Source organism: Azolla caroliniana, unplaced genomic scaffold (assembly GCF_043228905.1).
Source record: "Azolla caroliniana isolate FFs.n. ecotype wild unplaced genomic scaffold, voAzoCaro1.0.p SCAF_4, whole genome shotgun sequence".
Classification (NCBI taxonomy): domain Eukaryota; kingdom Viridiplantae; phylum Streptophyta; class Polypodiopsida; order Salviniales; family Salviniaceae; genus Azolla; species Azolla caroliniana.
Window position 1 is genome coordinate 20,921,956 of NW_028230439.1, and position 26,491 is coordinate 20,948,446.

Genomic DNA, 26,491 nt, shown 5'->3' on the forward strand with positions numbered 1-26,491 from the left:
AGACAATTGTTAGTACAAAGCATTGCCACCCCATCAAGTTCAACAACTCAATAGTTCAACTAATGCAAAAAATTGACAATGCTCTTCAAAACACTTACTTCCTCAGGCAAGGAATGTTTTAGATGAGATTCCTTTCTTTTTCCTAAGCACCCTTTATGATTGTAACCATGGAGATTGAACTCGTGACCACAAGGTTAAGAGCCTTGCGTTCAAGGAACTATTAAAACTTGATGAACTAAAATGGGGATTGGTTTGTCCAATCTCTCATGAAGAAGGCAATCAAGTGGTCTTGATAGTTTAGTATCTGCCATACAAGTTGAGGACTTCAAAAGAGATTGCAAAAGCCTTTTTGCAATCCTTTCGAATAGAGACTATCCAATGTTGCAATAAAAGGCAAAAGTTGTGATAGGAAGACATGGACATCAAGGAGTACAGAGGCTTGCCCATGTGAGTTCACCTATGGTCTCTCGTCAACGTTGCAACCTATGCGACAATCTTGAGATTGCAGAACACATGGAGTCCTTGACGTGTGGGAAGAGCCTAATAATCTGAAGGCATCCAAACTACAACCATGGTCATCTATATTTAGCGTATGCTAACTAAGAAAAGAGAATAGCAACAACGCTACATGTTGGACCAGTGGTCGGGTTTGTACACTCTTGCACCTAGTCTCCTCGGGACAATAGTGTATTATGAGGGCCACGAGTCCGCAATATCTTTGCGACTCCATATGTCGACAACGTTTTGTTTTGTGCCTCAATATATATATATATATATATGTATGTATGTATGTATGTATGTATGTATGTATGTATGTATGTATATGTAAATATGTATGTATGTATATGTATATATGTACATGTGTGTTCGTGAGTTTGTGTTGTATTTTGTTGCTTACTTTGAGTTAGGCCAGATTTGCAATTTCAGAAAAAAGGTGTAAAACGACTTCCCTCATAAATTTCTGTGTATCCTCCTCAGCTATGGCGATGAAACCCTAATCCCATCTGTGTGTAGGAAAGCAAAAGCAAACCATGAGCTCCGCCGCTATCGCTGCCTATAGAGCTCAGCAGCGTCAAAGAGTCAGATTGCTCTATCGAAGAGCTTTGAAGCACACTCGTGATCGTGCAGTTCTTCGTGATCTATTCTACATCGAGGTAATTTCTAGTTACCTTTCGCCGTTTCTTCGGGGTATCTTCCGCATGAAGGGAAGTTCTACCCACCCTTTCATCTGTTCATCGTGATCTCTTCGAGACCGAGGTAACTTTTGCAGCCGTTTCTCCGTTTCTTTCGGGAATAGACGATTTCTCATACGGAGAGCTTGAGATAGACAGTGCTTTTCTCGATTACTTTTGCATATTCTTTGATGATTATTTTTCCTAGTTTGAATCGGATTTGGGCATAAGTTCACAATTCAATGTCAGAGATCTTAAACTTGCATTTCAGTCTTAAATTGCTAGCTATGTATTCTCTAATATGACGTTGTAAAGCTTAAGTTTTTCCCTGCTTGAATTGGTATCTGCTTGCTCTTTTGTGCTTGATTTGCGTAAGGTTGGACACATTTATTCAAAGTCTCTTTTTTTATCAAGTGGTGTTGATTTAGGGGCTTTATGTGAGCATAGTTGAGAAACTTTCGTGTATGTACTAGATTCTTTTCAAATTTGCTGCATGAATTCTTTGAATAGTCTATATGGTTCTGTTGATGATAAATAACTTGTTTCATTCGATGCAATCTTCTCCTACTGGTTGTAAACCCTTGCTATTCATTTCTTTCTAGTTAGTCTGCTGTATGGAGTTTAATTGGTGATACTAAACGAGTTTTTTCATGATGCTCTCAGGCAGACAAAAGAAGAGCAGAGTTTGAGGTGAACAAACATGAGGTATGACATTTATCCCAATTGTTAAGGTTATGTTTTTGTAGCAACATATGCATTGTTCAGTTGTACTTTAAAAAATTTCTTTTTTTAATCAGACTCATAGCAATAAAATTGATTTACTCCTAGTTAATGTTTTATGTTTTCCAAGCAACATAGTCAGTGATTATCTGTAATTTAACCCGTTTCTTTTCTTTGACAGACTGATATTGATACAATTGATCGACTCCTAGTGAAGGGTGAAGAACGATTTGCAAGGCAGCAACATCCTGATCCTTATATTAGTAAGAATTCTTCAAAGATGCATAATGTCTTTCATTCTTCTAGGACGTTTATGATGTTATGAGGTAGGCCTGTTGTTTGGGAGGAGAGGTAGAGGAATTTTAATATCGTTTTCAGAGTCACAATATGACCTATAGGTGAAAGGAAATATTCTTTAGTGTGTGAAGCTGATAAACGACTCTGATGCTTACCAACATTACGAATTATGGTTGCAATAGTGAGTCTACATTATGGATAAGAGGTAAAGGTGTGTAAGGATATATTATGGCTGAATATATGCTCAAAGCATGTTCTAATGTGATTGAACACTGAGCACTTCAGTAGAGTGTGATACCCAAACACAAAATCTTGTATGGGGGCTGAGCAACCTATCCCACATTGAAAACTATAATAGCTAACTTGAATGAAGTGATGGTGCAGATTAGAGTAGGGTTTTAAAGTGATGCCATTCCCACATTCGGTGAGAGAGATGGTTTTGTAGCTGGGTGCTTTAACAAACGTGATGATCTTCCTTGGCATATGATGGAGCTCTTCATAAGCTTCTTGATTGAATAAACGAGTTCTAAGTTCTAGAACATGAGTATGTAGAATTTTTTGGAAAGTTTGAAAAGTTTCTTGAAAGAATTGGAAGGTCGGGCAGAGTTTCTTGAATTTCTATAACTCTATGGAATGTTCTAGATGTTTGGACATCCGAGAATGACACTCTAAACATATATGGTGTAATGTATGCATGAGCCTCATGATTTAGAAGGAGAGAGGGAGAAAGAAATATTAACGTCTTTTAAAAAGACAAACTGGCGTATAAGACCAAACAAGAGATTTCATCTTAAAATGTTGTCTCATCTTTGAGAACAACAAATGAAAATAAATGTAAATAAGTAAATAAGTATATAAAAATTAAAGTGATTGAAGAAATCTGTTATCTATACATGTAAGATTTTGAAGGCAGATGCATTGAAATTTTTGTATTTGAAAGATCTCTAATATAGGTCAATCGAAAATGGAGAGATCTCTGGATTAGGAGATAGTGGCCCCTATTTGTTTATGAAAAGAGTGATGAGATTGTAGTCCACAAGAGTGGGTCCTACATCCACGACAAATTGCTATTGCCTGATCTATTGTAACCCCTTTGCAATGTCCAGGTTGGAAGCCCACTTGTGTAGCTATTGATTGACTTGTAGCATGAGTACTAGTGATGGGGCTAAAGAAAGTTATTATTGCCCTTTTGTTGATGAACTTGTGTGGTATTTGTGTCCTTCAATAACTTCTCCCTGTGTATCATGAGTTTTTATCAAGAATAGCCCCCAAGCACCATTGGTTCTCATATTCCATTACCTTGCATAGTAGAATAAAGTCTTGGTTATTGGGGCAGTGGTATCTCCCTCTTATGTCATAAAGAACAATACAATGCCTAACATAGTGTTCTCTTGATTCCACTCTCGGATGATGCACTTGTCATATTCTTTCTTCCAGAGGTGTGTGCATAACTGCCTACCTCAATCTCTAACTGGTGTGAAAAGGTCCGCTACTGCTTATTGCATTGCGCAGCAAATTGGATTGATGTACGTCCATATAAGTGGGTTGACGGATGAATTGGTTCTTTGATCAACGATGTTGTGGGGATGATCCATGTTCTTCTATTAACCAAGTTGATAATATTTGTTTGAATCACTTGATTCATTTTCTCTTTGTTTATTTTTAGATGGGGGTGATCCAAGCTATTTTGGAATGGGCAGTGCATTTATGTTTATGCCATGTGACTCTAGACATTGCTGTATTTTCACATACCAATAGTGATTATCTCCGTGTTCAATAAGTTGTTTTGATAACATAATTACCAACCTCGAGTACTTTCATTTAAGGAGCTCCCAACCAAACTTGCCGTTGAATGTTGTTCATTGATTGGAGTAATCCTGTAGATTATTGGGGATGCTCCTATCTCTGCTTGGATTATATCATGGGACACGGATGCTTTGCCACTTGTCATGTGGGCAATCATTGAGACTAAAGTCTCTCCAAATTGTTCTAGCTATTTGCCTTAAAGCTTGGTCCCCAAGTTTCTACTCCATAGAGAAGAGGTAGAATTACAAGTGTATCAATTAGCTGCAATTGTAGTTTGTGGCTCTTGGAACAGTGTATGTGAATATCTTTCAAGAGCACCAAATGTTGCATATTCATGCGAATGTCGAGCATAGGCGACCTCCCATATGGAGAACCTCTATCTATGGAGTGTTTGCTCTAATTTCTTTTGAACATTCTTGACTTCTTTACACACACACACACACACACACACACACACACACATATATATAGAGAGAGATTATCGTCTTCGGAGGTCAAATATGACCTATGAGACCAAAAATATTACATTTCACGTGATACGTGTGAAGGTGAGCAGCAACTCTCGATTTTCAAGAACTTTACCAATGAATGTTGCAATCGAGAGTGCACATTGTGGTTGTGAGAGAAATTAGTGCTAGGATTGTTCTTGGTCGAAGATGTGTGGAAAGCATGGTCGAATATGATCAAAGTGAGTAGCAACTCTTGATTTTCAAGAACTTTACCAATGAATGTTGCAATCGAGAGTGCACATTGTGGTTGTGAGAGAAATTAGTGCTAAGATTGTTCTTCGTCGAAGATGTGTGGAAAGCATGGTCGAATATGATCAAAGGCAGAGCATTGTATCAAATTGTGATACTCAGACTCTTGAACTTATTTAGGGCAAAGTGTGCAATGTGCATAGTCGACCACTCTCATCACTTGTGCCCCAATGCCCTGTCTCACATTGCAATGCATGTGAGCTAAGTCGCACGGAAGGAATGGTTTGAATGGTAGACAACAGGATGGGCTCTAACATGTATCGATGTGTACGGTTTCCCTGTTCCGCAAAGAATATGGTTTTGTAGTTAGGTGCAACATGTGTAGTATAATGTGTGAAGTGTGAGCCTCCACATTTTTCTGATACATTGGCGTTGCAAAAAGCCTCATTTACAGAGGAATTTAGTGATGCATCATGAAGCAAATGTATCGCATCCCATCTACCAAACCACTTTTTCATATCTTGCATCCAATTGGAACACAAAATTTTGCTTTTATGCGGCTTTTGGATCTTTTTGCTTGCTTCCCACACAATTCTTGGAAGACGGTGTGAGGGACTTTTTTGAACCTTAAACATGTATTCAACAATGGGAAGAGAGAGAGAGAGAGAGAGAGAGAGAGAGAGAGAGAGAGAGAGAGAGATGCTTTTATACATACAGTTCCATGGGCAGTTGGGGGCTCTAAATGGGCAAGAAATCCACCTGTGCCAGAGGAGGTAAGTACCTTTTCTTCTACTCTTGAATTAAAAAAACATGTCCTCAATAATATCCTCAAAGAAAAGGGTTTTCATCATGGAAAAGGGTTTTCTTCCACTCTTGGAAAGAGACTTCATCATTTTTCTGTATTCCTGTACATGCATTTGATTTTATGAATTCTAAGCTGGTTGGAATTTTAATTTTTATGTGATTTGTTTATCTTTGGTGGTGAAATTGTAATTTTTCATCATGATAGTGTTTCTATTCGAAATTGGTTGTTTCTGTATATGAACATCATAGATTGCTTCATCAATTTGGTGCAAGTTTTTTTTTTAGGGTTCATGATCACTTTCTCACCACTAGCAGAAAATAAAATTTATATGAGCTCTGTTTGTTCTATGTTTATATTTCTTCCATCATGTACTGCATGCTTTCGTGTTTATTTATAACCTAGTGGATGGGTTTTTGATGTTTTGGCAAGTGTATATGCTCTGGTTGGAATAATCTGTGAATATTTGGGTTTGCTACTTTCTTGAAACCTTTTGTTTAATGATACATGGTATTTACAACATAATGTAACAACTGGATTTAGGAAGATATGTGGGACTGGTTTTGACATGTTCAATGAATATTTGAGTTTTGTTACTTTTTCTTGGAAATGTTCCAAATGTTTAATCAATTTTGTTGGAAACTACAGATTGAAATCGTTTTCGACTTTGGCCGAGAAACATATGACTAGTTTGATGTCAGAATGTATGTGCGTACTGTTGAAGGAATGTACCGATCAGTTCCACTTACAACTTAGATAACCAGGATAATAAATAAATACTGGTACAACTTGTCCAATAATTCACATATCATGTTTTCATCTCGTTTATGTTTGTGACTGGACAGACCATCTTATTCTCAAATGTATGTTTTTTTTCTTTGCTCATCTTTTTACTTTTGTGATTTTTATAATCAATCTTTAGTATGAGCAAGAAATTTGTATTTACAAAAGTTCTTTTTAATCAATGAAGATCAGGATCATTCAATTTGTTGAGTCAATGAAAAGACAGAAGCAATACTGTTAGTATTGATTTAATTGGGAAATGAAAGCCCTGATGATTTGGAATTCGTTTATCATCAGGTTTTTTAGCAGATGGTCCGGTCCATATTGTGACAGTTTAAAAAATTATTGAGATTTTGAAATGTTACTCCAGGTATGTTTGGAGTCGTACAAAAATGGATTCAAAATATTTTTTATTAACTGAAACCTTTGAGTTCTTTATGAAACTCCATATGGATTTAACCTTTGGTTTACTACATTATACTAAGAATTCATCGTACTTGGCAATTTTCATTATTATTAATAACATTGTTTTGGGCTTCGACAAGTTATGTTATTTATATGGTAGCTTGTCTTTTCTATTTCACTGGATGTTTTATGATTGTGGAATGTGGTGAACACAGTTGAAACTTAAAAAAGTTAAAGAGATTTATTGCATATAAATTGAAGCATGAATTTCATCATACTTCACAATTTACAATTTTCATTAGTAATAACATTGGTGGGGGCTTTGATGAGTTATGCTATTCATTTTGTAGCTGGTGATTTCTATTTCATGTGCTTATGGTTGTGGACCTTGGTTAACAACTTAAAAATATTAAAGAGATTTATTGCACACAAATTGAAGCATTTTTTATATGCAAATAGTGAACAACTAATTTGGATGGGAAACCTCCTCAACATTAATTACGACATCATCACATGCTTTGTAAGTGCAAATATAAGCAATGATTGGTAAACCTACTCGACATTAATTAGGAAAGCATCAAATGCTTTGTATATTAGGAGGATGCCTGGGTTCAGATGTGGCAGAAATTGCAAGCAATTTCTACTCGATTATCCATAACTATTTATCCATAACTATTCATCTTTCTTTATTCTTACCACTCATTGGTTTATGATAAACTGATTTTGGATTTGGAGGCAAGCGTATGTCCTAGATTTCTTTTCTTCCATTGCAATTCTATAGTTCCATTAAGTTTAAACAAATTTGCTCATTGGTTTATGAACTGATTTTAGGATTTGGAGGCAAGCATGTGGCCAAGATTTCTTTTCTTCCATTTCCATTCTATAGGTTCATCAAGTTCAAACAAAATGTTAGAATGCATAGGTTCAAAAGAGATAGACATTGATATTGATGTCCAATTCATAGGTTTGAGCTTTTTTGTTTGTCTAATACCACCACCAAAAATGCCCTTCAATCACATTCTACTTATTGAGGAATGAATACTATATGCTAAGCAAGGTAATGATATCCATGCAACTAAATTGGCGAACATGTTGTGGGGTAGATGGTGTACTAATGGACTACTGGAGTGTGAATGCAAACCATGGGATATTGAAATACATGTGTATAGGGCATATGTCGGTGAACCACACACACACATGCTCACAAAATGGATAGGCTATCATGTGGTCAAACATTTAAGCCCCCATATTCTATCGTGTAATGCCAAGATCTACTGGAACACATTGTTTCGGAATATAAACTTTGCTACTCAACAAACATAGTCCAATAATAATGACTTGACACCCATAATGCTAACATAATGGGTATAATCACACCGTCTATCTGCAATGTGGTGTGCATTTTATTTCGAGCTTCACGTGTTGTGAAATCAAACTTGATTAAGATAAACCATTATAGCTACCTACAATGCTCGCATGATGGGTATAATAACATTGTCGATCTGCAGATGCTGTGTGCATTCTATTACGAGCTTCACATGTATTAGTTAAATCAAAGTGGATTCAAGACGAGGTGCATCGACGAGAATGGAGCAAATCAATGTAGGGAAGGGATAAAAGGCTGTATCAGTGTCATACGGTGTCGGGTTGAGGTGATTGAAAAGGCGAACTTGAGGTTTTCAGATGTTCCGGGCGCAATGGCGATGTCCACTTCTGCCAAAGATCAACCGAAGCATCTGAAAATGAAACCCAGATATGTCCCGGACAAAATAAATAATAAAGACAAGAAAAAGAAAAGAAAATGGAAAGACCAAATGTGTATGGAACTCTGCAGAAACGCGGTAATCAAATTTTTGTTTTGTTTTTGGAGTTTCTCCTGACCACCAATGAATGGATTGCATCTTCGTTCCCCGGCCATGGATCCTCCGTGTACACAACAAGCATCCCTGCAATTCCTCTCTGTCTTCCCTGATTCCTCGCACTGTTCCTTCACCTTCTGCTGCGAAAGCCTCGACCTCGCAGTTACACAGACACAGACACAGACACAGCCCCCTTGCACGCCCATCATGCGGGTGCCGCAAACGTATGCCAATTTCTCGTTTCGCAGCCTCTCAGCAAAAGGAAATCAATTTCCGTGATGAAACAAAGAACGCTGCTGCTACTGATGATGATAAGGAAGAAGAAGACGAAGACGAAGAAGAAGGCGATGATGATGACGATGAAGAAGACGATTTGATGGATACTGTTGAGATTGAGTCTCTTGATCTCTTGGAATGGCCTTCTATATGTGAACAAGTTTTCCGATTTGCTTCCACGCCTATGGGAAAACAAGTGTGTCTTCAGGCTAGCATTCCCTTTGGAAGAAACTGCCAAGAAAGCGAAAAGCTTCTTCAGCAGACAGCGTCAGCTTTCTGGTTATCATCAGATCTTGATTTTTCAGAGATTGTAGACATAACGGACATTCTAAGCTCTGCAAGGAGTAAGTTTGTGTGTAGTATTAAGGAGCTTTGCATTGTACAGAAGACATTATCTGCTGTTAGACGTCTTTATAAGCAGTTGGAATGTTCAGTCCCAAGAAAGAGTGATTCTCCCTATGAAATGAATGTGGTTGATAGAGAGGAGGCACATCTGCACTTCTATCCTCTTATGTCAATCATGGAGAATTCAAATTTCTGTATGTCTCTTGTTCGAGAGCTCGAAGAGTCTCTTGATAATGCAACTTTGTCAATCCTCGACACAGCAAGTCCATCCCTTTTGGCCATAAGAATGTCCCGGAGGGAAAATACAAAGGCCTTAGAAGATTTATTATTAGAAATAGGAGAAAAGGTCGTTGCATCTGGAGGAATGGACTCTGTCATGATAACCACTCGAAGGGCTAGGCAATGTATAGCAGTCCGAGCATCACATAAACATCTTTTACCTGGCGGTTTAGTTCTAGATTTTAGCAATTCAGGATCAACAGTGTTCATGGAACCAAAACCTGCCTTGGAGCTGAACAATAATGAGGTTAAGCTTTCTGCTCAGGAAAAAGCAGAGGAATTTGCGATTTTGGAACGACTTACTAAGAAACTTGCTGATGAGTCTGAAGATATTTGGAATCTGTTACAAAAGGTTACTTCCTTAGATCTTGCATGTGCTAAGGCCGGGCATGCAAGATGGCTCCAATCTGTGAGGCCTGTGTTTTATTCAGATTTTCTATCAGGGAAAGGAGAAAAATGCGGTGTGAAATCAAATAATGCTACAAGTGATTTTTCTGTTGATATTGAGGGGTTATGTCATCCACTATTACTTGGTCCAGCTCTTATGGACAATAAAAATGAGGGATGCATAAGTCTACCGACTCCAGTAGATTTTAAAGTTAAGTCTGGTGTGCGTGTTATTGTTATAAGTGGGCCAAATACTGGTGGGAAAACAGCATCAATGAAAACTCTTGGTGTAGCAACTTTGATGGCCAAGGCAGGATTATTTCTTCCTGCCAAAGGAAATGCAATTCTTCCTTGGTTTGATAAAGTCCTAGCAGATATTGGGGATAGTCAGGTAAAAGCTTCAGACTTACACTTTCTTTTTGCAACGGTTTCAGATTTTTCTTATCCACTGTAAACATGCCACTGCAAGTTTACCTATTTTTTCTCGGCCACAGTCTTTGGAGCAGAGTTTGTCCACATTCAGTGGGCACATCAAACGAGTTTGCAAGATAATAGACTCTGGAAGTGATCAGTCACTAGTGCTCTTTGATGAGATAGGAAGTGGTACAGATCCGTCTGAGGGTGCCGCCTTAGCCACAGCGATACTGCAGCATATGGCCGAATGTGCTCATTTAACAGTTGCAACTACCCACTTTTCTAAATTGAATAGAATCAAAGATGAGCGCTTTGATATTGCATCGGTGGAGTTCGATAGCAAGACATTGCGGCCAAAATACAAGGTTCTTTGGGGTATTGCAGGACAATCAAATGCACTAGATATTGCCAGCTCTCTTGGAGTGGATGAAAGTATTTTGGCCCGAGCCCAACATTGGATGAAACAATTAGATCCAGAGAATCAAGAAAAGAATGTCACCCAGCTTATGAGGCCGCTAATGGAGCAACGAAGGATCCTGCAGTCTCAAGCTGAAGTGGCAGCTTCAACTCTTGCAGATGCAAAAAGTCTTTTTGATGAGGTTAGTCTTATAATCTAACCTCAAACTTTTATCACTGCCAAATTTGTTTATTTTATCTTCAAAAGTGGTGAGGTTTCAAGATGCAACCCTTTGGTTATTTGTTTTGGATGAAAGATTGCACTAATAGTTTATGTGCACCATAAAATATGCATTGTTTTATTTGTGTCTTATTTAGTTTCTTTTATGAATTTGCAAGACCAATAACTTAGGTCATTTCTAGGGTATATTTATGCCGGTCATTATATATCCATATATTTTGGCAATAAGCACCTGATATACTATGAGGATTTTATTATAAGGTCAAATTTTGATAGCATTGTCAAATGCGGTGTGCATTATGAAACCCCTTGAGAACTATTTAATCCTTTCGCATGATGGTTACTTATTACAAGTTTCTTGACATCGAATATGGTGTAAATTTTGTGTTTCGTGTTTGATATATGCTCTATAGGCCTGCTTTTGAATAATATTAGGAGAAAATGGAAAGCTGATTCTGTCATAATTATAACAGTTGGCTGCAGAGGCAGATGGGTTGGAAATGCGTCTCACTGGATTACGTCTGCAGAGAGAAAAGAGAGTGAAGGAAGATATTGATTATGTAAAGTCTCAACTAGATGAAGTTGTATTAAAATTTGAAAAATATTCAAGAAATGTTGACAATGCTGGAAACAACATGTCAATGGGAGAGGCACTTGTTGCCATAGCTTCTATTGTTGAATCGTATACGGAGAAGTATCGGAATTCTGAGAAGAATTATGCAAGACCAGGAGTAGAGAGACCTTGTGTAGGGGATCTTGTTCTCATTAATCGGATTGGTAGAAACCTGGCAACCGTCATCGAGGCTCCATCAGAAGATGATGAAAGTTTTCTTGTCCAGCTTGGCAGCTTAAAACTACGTGCAAAGCTAAGTGAGGTGTCAAAGGTGATGAAACAAGAAAAGGTAATATCATCAAAATGCTCTTCAATCACTTGTGTTTATTGTTGCTTGTTTCTTCCATTGTTTGGCTGCAGAAACAATATTTCTGTCAACTAGGTTCATGATTACTATGTCTCATGGTATTTTATGTGAGGGTCCCAATCCATAATGCCATCTTGAGTTCACTGTACAAACTTAAAAGTTCGACAATTTATTATAATGTGCTAAACACAAAAAGCAGTAATATATATCACATTGTAGTCACTGGAAGCTAGGGAACAAGAAAACATTCCCTTGAAAGTGAACGTTTGCTTTAATAAAGAAGTTTGTTGTATACTAAAAGGCAATTGAAACTGGTACAATCAAACCAAACAAAGGCAGCCCAAGCCAAGCTGGCTTTTAGCAGCCAAAGAAATTTATGAACCCAAATGCCAATTCCATACCAGCTTATGTGAGCACATTAAGTATGGGAAATAGTCTATGTAACACAAAAAAAGGCCAAATAATATATTTATACTGCCGATAATTGGTAAACCTTTAATATTGCAATAGGTAGGTAGATATGGCAATGGATGGTCTTCATCAAAGGAGACTTGAACGCCCTTTTAATACAGATATTCATATGCACACACCACCATGAGTATAACAATGACAGTGATAAGATCTTATCAAATTGGATCCTAATCTTGGGAACTGAAGAGCACACGTAGTCATTAATTGTATTGGACTAATTTCTTCTACAAATTTGTCCTCTCTTATTTTGGTCAAGCTTTTTCCATTGGGCTGGGTAGAATTTACACAACATCAGATTCCATGGACGTCTAAGGATGCGCAACAGGTTGAATTGAGGCACTTTGATGGTTTGAAAGGATGAAATCAGGTTTTCTGACTGAATAGAATGGTCAACTATCTTGTCCATCTATTCCACACACCACAGATGTTATGTGTCTCTCTAGGATACATGGATGGATATATGAGAATAAGTTTTTCAGCTCTTTGATTTTCTGCTACACTCTTCGATACACAGATGAAATTGTGGATAATTTGTAAATCATTGTTTTTGATATGCTAATTTTTCATTTGCTGGCATAATGTTATTTCCTCTCTTTATCATCTAATACATCCATTTTAAATTCTCTTCTTTTCAGAGTTCTACTTATCAACAAAGGAGTAAACAAATGCCTGCTCAAATCCCTCTGGAGTTTCCCGAACTTCCAGTTGGACCTGCCATTCAAACCTCAAGAAATACTGTGGATTTGAGAGGAATGTATGTGGAGGATGCCCTCATGCATTTAGATTTTTCAATACGAAAAAATAGGCGCTCGGTTCTATTCATTGTTCATGGAGAGGGAACCGGCGCATTGAGGGCTGGTGTTCTAAAGAAACTCAAGGAGCATCCCTTGGTCTCAAAATTTGAACAAGAAAGCCCTATGAACTATGGTTGTACAATAGCATATGTCAAATGATCATGTTGTATCAATATGAATATCCAACGTAATTGTATAAGAGCCTAAGCCAATTGCACTAGATAATCATGCATTTGTAATTTTGAGTGAAATGCTTGTATATTGATTATCGCCATGGACAAGAATTAGGAACCTTTTAGGTTTTCCCACTTGTATAAAAGAGAAAGAGCTCTCATGTAGAAGAAACCTTTAGGTGTTTCAACATAGGGTTACCTTTTGGTCCTCATTCTCTTCCCTCAAGAAGACTTAGTTTCTTCCACGCAGCTTTTTCACACTAATTAATTGAGATATAAATGACAATCTAATCATTATTTATTTAATTAAGATCAACATATTTCTTATTTAGTATAGAACTTAATGTCTTTATTAACGTTTTAAACTTAAGTTCTTTTATGTATTGAAATGTCAAATGATTTTTGCTATTGGGGAATGATGTTCCTGATCCCTAGGTTAGCCTAAGGAAGCATAGAGTGGAGAGATAAGTTATTTTAATGTTGAAATATAACATAATTTTTGCTATTGGGGAATAATGTTCCTAATACCTTAGTCCACCGTGAGGAAGGTGACCCCTTAGGATTGGATAGTGACCCTTAGAAGTGAAAAAGTCCAAGGTGTGAGTTGTGTTGGCCACATCAGGCCATCGGGCAAGATTTAGTTGTTTGGTGTTCTTTCAAGACATAAGGGCGATACTTTGCATAAGGTTAAGATAATGTTTTTGGAAAAAAGAGAGGTTAAAGTAATGGTAGGTTAATTATGTTCATAGTATGAACCATACGTAGTATACGTGGATTTGCATTCGAGTATGGTAAACACCTTCGAAGTATGGTAAATATCATACTTTTGTATTCATTATTTATTATAAGGTAAAATTGTTTTTTAAAGGTAAGCATGTTAAAGTAAAAAATATATAAAAAAACAGAAGTATGTTTTCATAACATACGCATTCGTTTTCAAACATATGGAAAAGAATGTTTGCAAATGTTTGTTGGAAAAAAAGAAAAAAAAAGAATGTTTGCAAATGCATTCGAGTATGTTACATACTATGATTATGTTAGTTTTTAGAGGAAATGCAAAAAGATAAGAGTGAAAGTGAGCGCACAAGAAACGTCATCACTATCATCATCATTATCAATAACAAAAATATCATCCTTAATGTCATTATCAACATCATCAACAACAAAAATACCATCCTTAATGTCATTATCAACATCATCAACAACAAAAATATCATCTTTAATGTCATTATCAACATCATCAACAACCATATTATCATCATCATTTACAACAACATTGTTATAATCACAACAAGGGCATGATTGTTTAGTCTGTGGAAGTTTTGGCATACTTTTGATGTTGTAGAGTATAGAGTACCTAATAATATGGGGGCATTAAAGGAAATAACATCACATTATTTGGTTTTGACATTTGTTCTAAGGCATAAAAGTTTCAAAATAAAATATCAGTTATAGGTCAAACATATCAAGAAACGTATTTATCTTATAATACACAGGGAACTACCCTTTGTTAGGGACAATGGTTCATGTCTAATGAGCTTGTTATGTGGAAGGGAATTTTAGGGTTTTGAATTTCGGAACTATCATTTGGTCTTCATTCTCTCCTCTTTCCATCCACTAAGATCCACTTTTCTCCATATAGCTATCCCACAGTGATTAAATGAGATATAAATAGTTTTTACTTTAAAAATATCTATTTAATGAGATACTCGTGTGTTTCTTATTTTATAGTTATCTATTTAATCAAGACAAACATATTTCTTAATTAGAATAGTGATTAGATGTGTGTAATAAGAAGCCCTTGAGGATTCCATGGTTGCATGATGTGGAGTTATAAGTGCTTGTATGTGTTGAAATATGATATTATCATTGCCATTGGGGAGTAACGCCCCTAATATCTTTGTTAGGTCACTATGAGGAAGGTGAGGGTTTAGGGTTTAGAGATGCAATCTTCTAATGTATGAGTAAAGTTGAACCCTTTTGGGAAACTCGTTTCGCTAGGGTACATCACTCCTATCATCATAAACACATAGCGTTGCATAGTGTGGTCATAGTTGAACCATGTCATTAGGTTCTTCTCATGAGTTGATAATTGTCAATGGCTTCTATTGTGGTTTTCATATGTCTTTCTTTATGTTATCCATATGGACATATTGATCTTGCAATTAATAAATAAAGTTGATCACGTCAAGTCAATGGAGGATGATTCCTTTGCACTAGAGTTTTGGGTCTCTTTCACGATAGAATGGCCATTTAACCTCTAGTTTTGGATGGTAGTTTCTCTATCCTCTTTTTATAGCACGTTCTTGTGAGATTTATATATAGTCTAGTGTCTGTGAGACTAGAGGACTCCTGTGCCTTTGTGGATCGTGTCCCAGATGATAGGTTTGCAAGCGTGGGTTGTCTACTTTGTGGACAGTCTAGTGTCTATGAGACTAGAGGACTATTGTGTCTTTGTGGATCGTGTCCCAGATGATAGGTTTGCAAGCTTGGGTTGTCTACAAACAAGAAGTTGAGAAGGATGGAGGAACAGATAGCATGGCTGCCGATGCAAGGTTTTTGATAGGGTGAGCATGAGGGAGAGCTCATTTGCACACAAAAAATAGGAATGCAACAACAAAAACGAGCCTTAGCTTTTTCTTAGGTCTTTTCATTTCTTGACTTCTCTTCTCAAGGAAGATTGACACATGTCTTTGGGTTTGGGGTTGGTTCTTGCACCTTTTTTCGTGCTTATTAAAAAAGGGGTATCCTACGATGTGTTGTGTAAGGCGCTCCTTAGTTTCTTGGGTGTTGAGGTGCATCTCGTGTTGTTCAATAATAATTCATTTTGGGTGGTGGATATCTCGTGTCAATGAAGTTGTGACAATGGTAAGTAGGCTTTGATAATCCATCTTTGTTCAACCTTGGGGCCCGAGAACATTTGAGCCTTCGTGACCTAGATTTATGTTGGTAGGTTAGGTTATGTGTGTAATTGGGTTGGGTGAGTATGTGACCTTTTGATCGCTTATTGAAAGGGGAGGGAGTTTGATGTTTGATAGGTCGGTACAAGTTGTGAGTTAGGAGCATATTGTGATTTGGAGGTTGTTGTTATTACCCAACTTTGTATGGGTAATCAAAATTACATTGCACCGTTGTGCCAACTTTGTGCTACCGTTGGCATTTACCACTTTGAGAACTTGAAGAAAAAGTTAGTGGTACTATATATAGAGAGGTTAAACATTCATAAAACATTTTGGTTTGATGCCAACCCAATATCATTTTTTGTTAAGCTTTGACACACAAGTTTCTTTCTTATTTTTACTTTAGTTTCTACAGTCTAAATAATTAATTAAGTAAAAGATAAGGAATTATAGATCAAAGAAAGGAAAGATGGGAGTCACACCACCTAACCACCCCCTAGAAACGACGTGAGACAGAACTATACCTCCTCGATGTCCCATACCATTGAGGGTTGATGCGAGTCGTAGTATGTACCTTGGATTCTGCACGGAATGCACGTGCTTAGCTAACAAGAGCCATAGACACATTGTCATAGTCTCAACATAAGTCAAGCTTCTCTCCAATAAATGAATATGTATGCCAAATGTGGAGAGTTTGTAAAATCTCAAAAAGTGCTTCAAGAGCTTCCTATTTGAGATATAGTCTCTTGGAATGCACTTATTGGCGAGTATGTTAAATAGGGTCAAAGCCACAAAGTGTTGGACAGTTTTAAATAGATTCAGAATGATGGCATTGCCCAAGATATTGTCACATATTTTTTGTTTCCTTGAAATAGCACAAGAGGTTTTTGATAAGCTTAGGCTTCCAAATGTGGTGCTTTGGACCTCACTCATTAGAGGATTTGTAGAGAATGACCAAGATAAAGAAGCATTGAATTATGTTCAGTTTATGCAAGATTAGGGTTATGTGGAATTGGGTTTTGTGAAGAAGCTCTTAATTTTGCTGAGCATCATTGAAGAAGTGTTTAAATGCTTTAAGAAGATGGAGCTAGAAGGAATCTCCCAAGATGCAAGGGAACATAGAAATGCAAGGGCCAAGAAGCATCTTGGGATGCAATATAAAAGGGTTTGGAATAAATCACGATGATATATGGTTGTCCAATGTTTATAATGTATGTTGAAATCACATTCACATGCAATATTCATTGTAATAGTGGACTATTTTAATACCAATGGAGGATATTTTTTTATGGGGGGAAAAAAAGAATGTAGCTAGCCTTCTTATATAGGCATAAACCCTAGGCCTAGTGTGTTCACACTTAACTGCTTTATTTGAAGTGGTCATTGGTCAAGTGATAGCACACTTAATAGTTATCCCACGTCGTAGACTTGAATATTACAATTCATACCCTTGTTCCTTTCACAATTAACCCACACCTACTCATCATAAGGTTAGGGAAAGCTACGAAAACCTATCCCATGATCAATTATGGACCATGGTTATGCACATAAGAGAGAGTGAAATGTATATTAGAGCAAAGTGTACTTCAGCTCTAGGTTAAGATGACTGATAGTGTTCATGGAGTGTAGTTGGTTTTGTTTTGGCTAATAAGTTATGAGAAATAAATTTACGAGTGTGAGTTGTAACAATTCTTTGTCATAATGGAATTTTCTTGTGACTCTCTTGTGGTGGATGTAGGCTTAAAGCCAAACCACATTAAATGATTGTCTCGTTATTTTGCCAATATTGTTTATTATTATAATGCACATTTATTTTCACTCCATCAATACCAAATTGATTTAACATAGATAATAGTTTGGAGTAAGTTCAATGGTATACAATGCCTTTACACAAAATAATGCATTTGTCTAGAAAGCTAAGCTAATGAGATAAAAAAAATAAAGCCTTAGGACCTACTGGGAAAAATAAATGCAAGAGGAGACAGGTCCTTGATCACTCAAAATTTGACATAAGGTACTAACTCATAACTTCTACCATTGTGCTTGTGGAGTTGAAATGGATGCACATAGAATATAGAAATTGGCATTGTTAAGATGACCAATTACTTAAATGTTATGCCTCAACGTATTAAAATGTAGAACCATGATACTCAAAAGGCTTTGATATAATGTGAGGTCTTAGAGCTCCGGAAAAAACCAAGACAAAACAGAGGACAAGTAGGAATGACATATTTGATCAAGACAGGATTATAAGATTATGTTTCTATTGTCAAATATGACAAATTTAAATGCTACATATGGCTAAAAATAATGACACAAAAAGACAGTCTACAGTTCGATGCAACGCCATCATGAATCTACGTTTTATGCTTGCTTGTTTAGAGCTCCACTGTTTGTCAATGTAGAGGATGACATTGGATACTTCAAATGTAAGGAAGAGGTTATTTGTATTTAGTGACATGATGTACGAGGACTGTGGAACATGACACTCTACAATTTTTCATGCTGCCCACGCCTCAATGATGTGAGAGGACATGTGTTATTTTAGGAAGGTACATAGGAGCGCATATACAAATTTGATTTGGCCAAGGTGAAGGGACTTTTGAATATATAATACGTTTAATGTTTTGAGTCTTGACCTTGAATGTATAGAAAGAACATAGCTATGTAAAGTCTAATCATTTTACAAGGTAATCATATTTGTGCATAAATTTTACAATAATGCCTATGTAGGCCAAGTGGTTGAGTGAGAAATGAAACCCATGCAAGCATCAATAACAACATTTTAAAACTTGCATTGCAATATGGCATTTCCCACAATTGGACAATAAATTTGATTAAACCTTTCATAAATGTTGAGGTATAAATAATTTAAACAAGTAGTTGGCAAGCATGGTAAATTCTCTTCAAGAGAATGTTATTTTGATAAGTAATCGAGGAAAGCTCGGTGCATAGGTCGAAGATAATGCAAAGAGGGGATATAATCATATAGGGGAGTTCAAAATCATCATAGTATTGTTATTGATTTATTTGTCACTCTTCCTGTGCCAATGGAGGAAAGTGTTTTAAAGGTAAGACATTGATTTATTGCTTTGTAGGTTTCATCTCCCTACTACCTTGGGCAATTACTTACTAATCACTCTATACATGGTGAACTAATCAACCGTTTAGGTTCACTAGTTTTTCCTATTATATAACCTTGGCCAATCATTAAATTGCGCTCTATTCTAGATTATATTGAAAGGGAGGGTTCTCTTACCCTCCAATCTCAAAATTAAACACCTAGTCTCTAGTAATTCTCAAACACGATACACTTCACAATATTCCCTCTTTAGATATGCCTGACATATAACACTTAATGGGTGACGTAAAAAAACAAAAACATAAGAGTTCCTCACACTTCAATTTCCTTAATAATTCAAACTAGGGTTTCCTTAATTAGCTTGGAGACTATAAAAAAACACATTTCCAAAAGTGATTTGCCACTAGAAAGGGCATTTCAAGTGATAACCTTGGCCACATGGCCCAATACTAATCCTTGGCATGATTCTTCACCAATTCCTTTCTTCTCATGTTTGCAAGCACATCACTTTAAACTTATCTGCGCACTATTCAAGTAGTGTTTATCACCCATGTGGACAAGAATTGGTAATTTGATACAAAATTTCAGATTGCGTCATTATGATCTTCTTCTTCTTCTATAGACATAAAGTTGGGCAAGTCCATTCTATCCCAAATGAACAAATCAATGGGCATATCAAAATCAAAAGAGGAAATTTTGGTGATGGTTTGTGCCCTTTGAGAGTAGATGTGACACCAACAAAAAGAACTTGAAAACGAACAAATCACCATGAGAAACCAAAAACTTGATGTCTAACCCATGCACACCAAGCCAAGATGATCACCCAAGTTAACATGGTTCCCACAAATGAAGGGAATGGCTACAAAAAATTAAGGAATTAAAGAGTTAAAGAAAACATGCCTATGCACAAGTCACCATGGAAGGAAACCCACAATGGAATATGTATGTTCCAAACATGGGTCCTTAAGCCCTAAATTTGGATAATGATCAAGAATAAAAGCTCGAAACTGTGAACAAATTCATAATATGCGATATACCATGGGCTTTTTTAAAGAGTTCATAATTGCCACGAGAATGAACACTAATGCCTCTTGTCACAAACTCTATTTGGTCTATGTATTACCTAATTACAATAATTCATTCGAAGAGCCTTAAAAAAACATGAGAAAAAAGTGGTTGTTGGGATTCCTAGTATTGCTTCTTATTTATCCCATTGATGTTGTACTTTTTTCATGTTCTTTGGTGAGATTGGAAAGCTTCTAGGTACAGTCTATACACTCTATGAACATAATAGGTTGGAAATGGTGAGGAATTATTTCACTAAGCTCATGGAATGAAATAGAGAAAATACATAAGAAAGAATTTGATAAGTTTAGATGTAATAAGAAGTATCAACGTGCATATATGGGAGATTACTTGACTAGTCTCGAAACTCAAGAGAAAGCATTGTGACATGTGGTAAAACTAGGGGAAACTTAAAGGGAGGTGTATTGAGAGTTCCAATGACTTAATTCTACTCCAATAGAGAAGCAATATGGCATACTTCAGTACAATTTTATATTTAACTTTTGCATAAAGAGGGAGATATAAACAGTATAAAAAAAGCTTCAAACAATCGTTGTAGGAACAATCGTTGTAGGTTGTACTAAGGGTAAAGTTCTTTGAATGTACAAAGCAAGCAAAGTTGAGGGCATGAGCATAACATAATGGAAAAAGGGCACAAGGAGAAGAGAGGTTTTCTAAAACATCCTAATGTAGGAAAGTCATTTGAAAGGTTATAACTTTTATTGTTGCTTCATACTAGCACCATTAATTACATTGCCATTCTTAAAGTTCTAATAGAGGAAATTTGTTTGAGACGTAAAAGCTTTTATTGTTGCTTTGTAGAATTGAGGGAAGCTTTTGATATGGTGTACACTGAACCATGACCATATTTTGGAGGTGCATTGAAGAAGTTGGAGCACAAAGTGAATATATGCTTGCAGTTTCTCGTGCATATGAGAAATTTCATGTGCATATTATCATATGTATATGAAATTTCAGATTTCCTTTGCAACCTAAACAATAGTGGTGTCAAGTAAGGGTACCAACTCTCTTTTTAGTTTATACATTGAGAATATGGAATAGTCTATGAGTTTGTAAAAACTAGAAAACATTAAAGAGGTTACTCATTTCCCATGCATTTATCATGGTTTAAATATAAGCAAACAATATAGTGCTTTTCGCAAATACTCTAGAAGGCATAAGCAAACAATATAGTGCTTTTGGCAAAAGCCCTAGAAGGCCCTCAAAAGCTTAGGAGTTGGGAGTCAAAATGATGGAAAGCTTCAAGGTCTCTTGTGATTGAGATTCTCGAAGACCAACATACAACCAAATGATCCAATTCAATATCAGGATTCATAATATAACATCAAATTAAATTATTGCAACCTTGTGTCAAGGTTAGAGAATCTCGATAACAAATTAAATTATATGCAACCCCGTGTCTAGGTTAGAGAATCTCGATAACAAATTAAACTCAACTTCAAGATCCATCATGTGCCATCGGCAATCGCATCATTCCAACCTTGAGGCAATTATTGCAACTTTGTGTGCAGGTTAGAGAATCTCGAGAACAATTAAAATCAACTTCAAGATCCATCGTGTGCCATGACATTATTCCAACCTTTGAGGCAATCATCATAGAGCACCAAAGTCCGAGTTGCTTAACTTTTATTGTACGCGGCGCGAGTCTTAACAATCGGAGGTTCAAATTTGAGAATTGCATCGATGATTATGGAGCCCCGAAGCCTTGAGACTGTCCAAGCTACAATTTTTCATCGAGCTAAAAGTATATTCCCTAACATGTTGGACATATAGAAGTTCTGTCAAAGACAACTGAGTATCACCTAACACGTTTGGTTACGCTACCATTCTCCGGATTAACTATGAGACATGGCCTAAACCCCCGATTGGTTAGCTATATATTGCCATCATCATCATCATCATCATCATCATCAACATCATAACCTAATCTAGATGTATCATACATGTAGATGACCTCCACAAGCATGCATGCAAACTAATAGACAACATGTTGTTACTAAAAAAATGTATCATGAAATACATCATACAACTACATCTATATGTTATATAGTAGAGTGCACTACCTTTTACTCTTCTACATTCTAGAGATAATAACATGTATTCTCTTAAGGTGGATAAATTGATGCAATATAGTTATATGAGGCAAACATAAGGAGTTAGTTTATGAGCTTCTCTGAGACCACAAGCCAACAAAAAGGCCAAGCAATCAAAAAAATTAAGTGACAATCTTTTTGAGAAGAAAGGAGGAGACGAAGACGCCTTGAATTGAAATAAAGAAAAGAATGGGTAACATAAACCAATAGAATATGAATAACAAATTACAATAATAAAGGAAAATCAAACAGTGTGGAATAAGAAGAAGCCATGAGACCTAAGATAAAAGAGGTGGTGGATGGGATGGGGTGGGTGTAGAAGAAAATGGTGAGTGTGTGTGAGGTACATCTATACAACAAATCCATGGAAATACATAATTGAAAAAACAATGGGGGCCTGGGGCCAGTTAGAAATCTCCCTGTACACTAACACTAGGGACAGTCAAGCAGCAGAGGAGGTGGAGGTGGAGGTGGAGATGGAGATGGAGATGGAAATGGATGGATCAGAGAAGGAGGTAATGGAAATTTGCTGATGGAGATGGAGACGGATGAATCAGAGGAGGAGGTAATGGAAATTTGATGATGGAGATGGAGATAGAGATGGATGAATCAGAGGAGGAGGTAATGGAAATTTGATGATGGAGATGGAGATAGAGATGGATGAATCAGAGGAGGAGGTAATGGAAATTTGATGATGGAAATGGAGATGGAGATAGAGATGGATGAATCAGAGAAGGAGGTAATGGAAATTTGATGATGGAGATGGAGATGGAGATAGAGATAGAGATGGATGAATCAGAGAAGGAGATAATGGATATATGAAGATGGAGATGGAGATGGAGATGGGGAAAGCAACTCTATCTACTAGTTGGAGGCAGTAGTAGATTTGGTGCGGTAGACCACTGTCTTCTTCTTCTTGGACAGGGAGTTGTCAATGGTGATGACTAGCTTGCCGGGCTCGGATGCCTTGTAGCTGTTGCGGATCGGCTCCACCTGCGCAGCAGCTGCGATCTTCTTCGGCTTCCTCACGATCACTGTATATGTCTCCGGCACGAATTCCTCTCCGTATACCACATCCCATCCCACCACGCTCACGTCCCACAGCAGCTGTACTCCCTGCAATTCAATCAATCACAGGAAAACCCTAATTCTTAAAGCTTTTCATTTCATTGAAGATGATCTGGTCTTGCCACCCCCCTCAGATTCCTTAACCCTAAACCCTAATGCCCTCCCCAGCTTCCTTAACCCTAAACCCTAATGCCCTACCTCTTTCACGGGGAACTCTAGCTCCCGCTTCTCCCCCGCCTTCACTGTCACTTCGCTCACTGGCGCCTCCACCCCTTGGAATTCTGTGTCATCCGATCGGTATAGACCTCCATAGCGTGCCGGCACATGCTCAGGGGCTATGAACCTGATGAAACAGACAGTGTGCCCAAAAGCAAAAAAAAAGCATCAGTAATCCAATTTTCTCTGATGGTGATGATGGGGGGGAAGGGGAGAGGGTCTGAGAAAGACTGTGCGGCATGGCATGATTCCCACAGAGAAGAGAGGAAGGCCACGGAAAAGCTTACTTGAAGAGAGTTTCGGTGCTCTTGCCTGGCCCTGCCCACACGACCTTGTCATGGAAGGAGCGGTAGACGGCTGGGACGTACCACCAGGGAATATTGAGAATGATCTGGCGAATTTATATATATATATTTTTTGCAGAACAGATCAGTGGAAGGAAACAGATCAGTGGAAGGAAACAGATCAATGGAAGGAAACAGATCAGTGGAAGGAAACAAATCAATGGAAGGAAACAGATCAGAGGAAGGGAACAGATCAGAGGAAGAAACAGATCAATGGAAGGAAACAGATTAGGTTGTAAGGGAACCGAAAAAAAAAAAACAGAAAGATTAGGGTTTAGGGTTTGTACCTGCTTGGCGGCGAGCTCAGGGTAGTTGTCATGGAGGAGGGAGAGGAATTTCTTGATGGCTTGGATACTGACCTTGCGGAAGCCAGGGGAGTTCTGCAGGTCGATGACCTGCACAATGGAATTGATGCCGCCTGCAGAGAAGTCGAGGGAGGCGATGCTCTTCTCCATGAGCTGCACGCGCCATCGCAGGAACCTGGAGAGCTTGGCCTTGTCATCGCTCAGCTCCTTGCTCTGGAAGGGATTGAGATTGTAGCAGACAGGATGGCCTTGTCGATCGATTCCCTGCTCATAAGCTAGGGTTTCGAATCCTTCCTCTGCGAGCTCCTCCGCCACGATCTCGTCCGCCTTGAACTCCTGCCGCCATCGTATGGTGCTCTTCAGCATGGCCAGCGCCTCCTCCACCTTGAAGTTCCGAGCCCGCAGGAATTTGAGCAGCGCCATGTCTGTCTTCTCCTCCTCCTGCTCGTGCACAGGGATCCCGCCCCACAGGTAGAATTTCGTCTGCTGCTGGATCGGTGCCAGATCTGTAGGCTCCGCAGCTATGGCGGCAGAAGCTTCCGCCCCCGCCCCCGCCGAGCTCTGATCATCTCGCACCGCCAGATCCGCTTCTCTTTCCTTCTCCTTCACTTCTTCTTCTTCAGCAGCAGCAGCAGATTTCTCGGCCACAGATTCCACTGCCTCTGCCTCTGCCTCTGCCTCTGCCTCTGCAGTGACGGCCTTCTCCTCTTCTTGATTAGCAGAAACTGCAGACTGCGCAGATGATCCCTTCTCCTTCTCCTTCTCCTTCTGCTTCTTCTCCTTCCTCAAGATCGTCTTGTTCTTGATCGCCTCCTCCACCTTCAGCCGGAACGCCTCCAGCGCCTTCCGCTCCGCCTCCGACAGCTCTGACACCACGTAGCTCTCCTCTTTGAACGATGGCGTCTCCAATGGCGTCACTGTCGCATTCGTGATCTGCGACTCCTCCTGTCCTTCAACGCCATTGCTACTCCCTTCAAATAATTCAGACGCCGCCAAGCTCTGCAATTCCTTCTTCTCCTCCTCCTCCTCCTCCGCCGCCGCCGCCGCCGCCGCCTGATCTTGGCCGCCATCGCTGCTCTCCACCGCCGTAACACTGTGGTCTGCTACATCCTGCGTCGCAGCTTTCTCCTCCACCCCTTCCACGGCGGCGGCTATGGCGTCTCCTTTCTCCTGCTCCGTGGGAGCCCCCGTCATATCGATGAATGCTTTGAGCTTCGGCGTCTTGTCCAACTGTGGAAGACCGACCAAGAATATATGTGCACACACACACACACACACAGAGACACACAGAGATACAGATTAGGTCAATTCGGTAGGGCTATGGCAGAATTAACCCTACAAAAAACTTAACAGAAACAGACAGAGATACAGATTAGGTCAATTCGGAAGGGCTATGGCAGAATTAACCCTACAAAAAAACTTAGCAGAAACAGACAGAGAGAAAGATTAGGTCAATTCGGAAGGGCTATGGCAGAATTAACCCTACAAAAAAACTTATCAGAAACAGACACAGACAGACAGATACAGATTAGGTCAATTTCATGGAGATATGGTGCAGATGAATGGATTTAGACGAATGAATGGTGCACAAGAGGCGCGGAGTCTTTTTAGGGCAAGCAAGCAGGCCTAGTTTCTGGGTGAAAGATCAAGGAGAAGATTTACTGAGCTCTCTATCTCTCTCTCTCTCTCTCTCTTTCTGCTGTTTTCACTGCAGAATTTCTTTTTTCTAATTAGCTATTCATGTAAGGCCCATGGTAGTTAGCAAGTCGTCTCGCTGGAAAGTGCTTTTAATTCGTCAGGCCAGCGCGATCTGTACTCTCTCTCTCTCTCTCCTCTCTGCAGTCTTTCTTTCTTGAGTTAGGTAAAGGAAATCGTTTTCTCCTTCCAGCAAATATTATGCAGACGGAAAGAAACCCTATTAATTTTACATACTAACAACTCATGAATTAACTCCTCCTCTCTCAAATTTCTTCCTTTTACTTGCCTGCAGCAGCAAACAAACCCTAATACAGGCACACACAGACACACAGACAGAGACAGAGAAAGAGAAAGAGACAGAGACAGAGTTTCAAGTGGCTGCTGCTATAAAAAAAAGAAGCACAGGTTTTAAACTCCCAAGTAACAAAAAAGAAGAAGATGCAGGATTAGAACAAGAAGGA

General features: G+C 38.3%; 3 protein-coding genes across 4 annotated transcripts; 2 read left to right on the plus strand and 1 right to left on the minus strand.

Annotated features, from left to right (window-relative positions):
* The first annotated feature begins 921 nt into the window (after positions 1–921).
* Positions 922–6,480, plus strand: CIB22 (LYR family of Fe/S cluster biogenesis protein). Its single transcript, XM_087318156.1, has 5 exons — positions 922–1,154; positions 1,836–1,877; positions 2,074–2,155; positions 5,411–5,466; positions 6,144–6,480. The coding sequence occupies exons 1-5, from the start codon at positions 1,032–1,034 to the stop codon at positions 6,183–6,185; spliced, it is 345 nt and encodes a 114-aa protein (XP_087174282.1). The 5' UTR covers positions 922–1,031; the 3' UTR covers positions 6,186–6,480.
* Positions 6,481–8,562: 2,082 nt separating this feature from the next.
* LOC147865370 (DNA mismatch repair protein MutS, type 2) lies at positions 8,563–13,266 on the plus strand. 2 transcript variants are annotated; one of them, XM_087318157.1, is made up of 4 exons: positions 8,568–10,220; positions 10,324–10,842; positions 11,354–11,782; positions 12,907–13,266. In XM_087318157.1, exons 1-4 carry the CDS (start codon positions 8,574–8,576, stop codon positions 13,222–13,224), a joined length of 2,913 nt encoding a protein of 970 aa, XP_087174283.1. In that variant the 5' UTR covers positions 8,568–8,573; the 3' UTR covers positions 13,225–13,266. The 2 variants fall into 2 exon arrangements, with proteins under 2 accessions (XP_087174284.1, XP_087174283.1); XM_087318158.1 differs by lacking the exon at positions 11,354–11,782 and having other exon boundaries at positions 8,563–10,220.
* Positions 13,267–22,571: 9,305 nt separating this feature from the next.
* Positions 22,572–25,627, minus strand: LOC147865371 (patellin-6-like). Its single transcript, XM_087318159.1, has 4 exons — positions 24,315–25,627; positions 23,971–24,074; positions 23,666–23,810; positions 22,572–23,515 (listed from the first exon to the last, which is right to left on the minus strand). The coding sequence occupies exons 1-4, from the start codon at positions 25,524–25,526 to the stop codon at positions 23,264–23,266; spliced, it is 1,713 nt and encodes a 570-aa protein (XP_087174285.1). The 5' UTR covers positions 25,527–25,627; the 3' UTR covers positions 22,572–23,263.
* Between the last annotated feature and the right edge of the window lie 864 nt (positions 25,628–26,491).

Excerpts from the sequence above, each read along its gene's own strand:
- LOC147865371 (XM_087318159.1), bottom strand. The coding sequence starts at position 25,526 with ATGACGGGGGCTCCCACGGAGCAGGAGAAAGGAGACGCCATAGCCGCC. Across the intron at positions 24,075-24,314 it reads CTGAGCTCGCCGCCAAGCAG|ATCATTCTCAATATTCCCTG; the intron begins GTACAAACCCTA and ends TAAATTCGCCAG. Across the intron at positions 23,811-23,970 it reads AGCACCGAAACTCTCTTCAA|GTTCATAGCCCCTGAGCATG; the intron begins GTAAGCTTTTCC and ends CTGTTTCATCAG.
- LOC147865370 (XM_087318157.1), top strand. The coding sequence starts at position 8,574 with ATGGATTGCATCTTCGTTCCCCGGCCATGGATCCTCCGTGTACACAAC. Across the intron at positions 10,843-11,353 it reads CAAAAAGTCTTTTTGATGAG|TTGGCTGCAGAGGCAGATGG; the intron begins GTTAGTCTTATA and ends TAATTATAACAG. Across the intron at positions 11,783-12,906 it reads AGGTGATGAAACAAGAAAAG|AGTTCTACTTATCAACAAAG; the intron begins GTAATATCATCA and ends TCTTCTTTTCAG.
- CIB22 (XM_087318156.1), top strand. The coding sequence starts at position 1,032 with ATGAGCTCCGCCGCTATCGCTGCCTATAGAGCTCAGCAGCGTCAAAGA. Across the intron at positions 2,156-5,410 it reads ACATCCTGATCCTTATATTA|TTCCATGGGCAGTTGGGGGC; the intron begins GTAAGAATTCTT and ends TTATACATACAG. Across the intron at positions 5,467-6,143 it reads ATCCACCTGTGCCAGAGGAG|ATTGAAATCGTTTTCGACTT; the intron begins GTAAGTACCTTT and ends TGGAAACTACAG.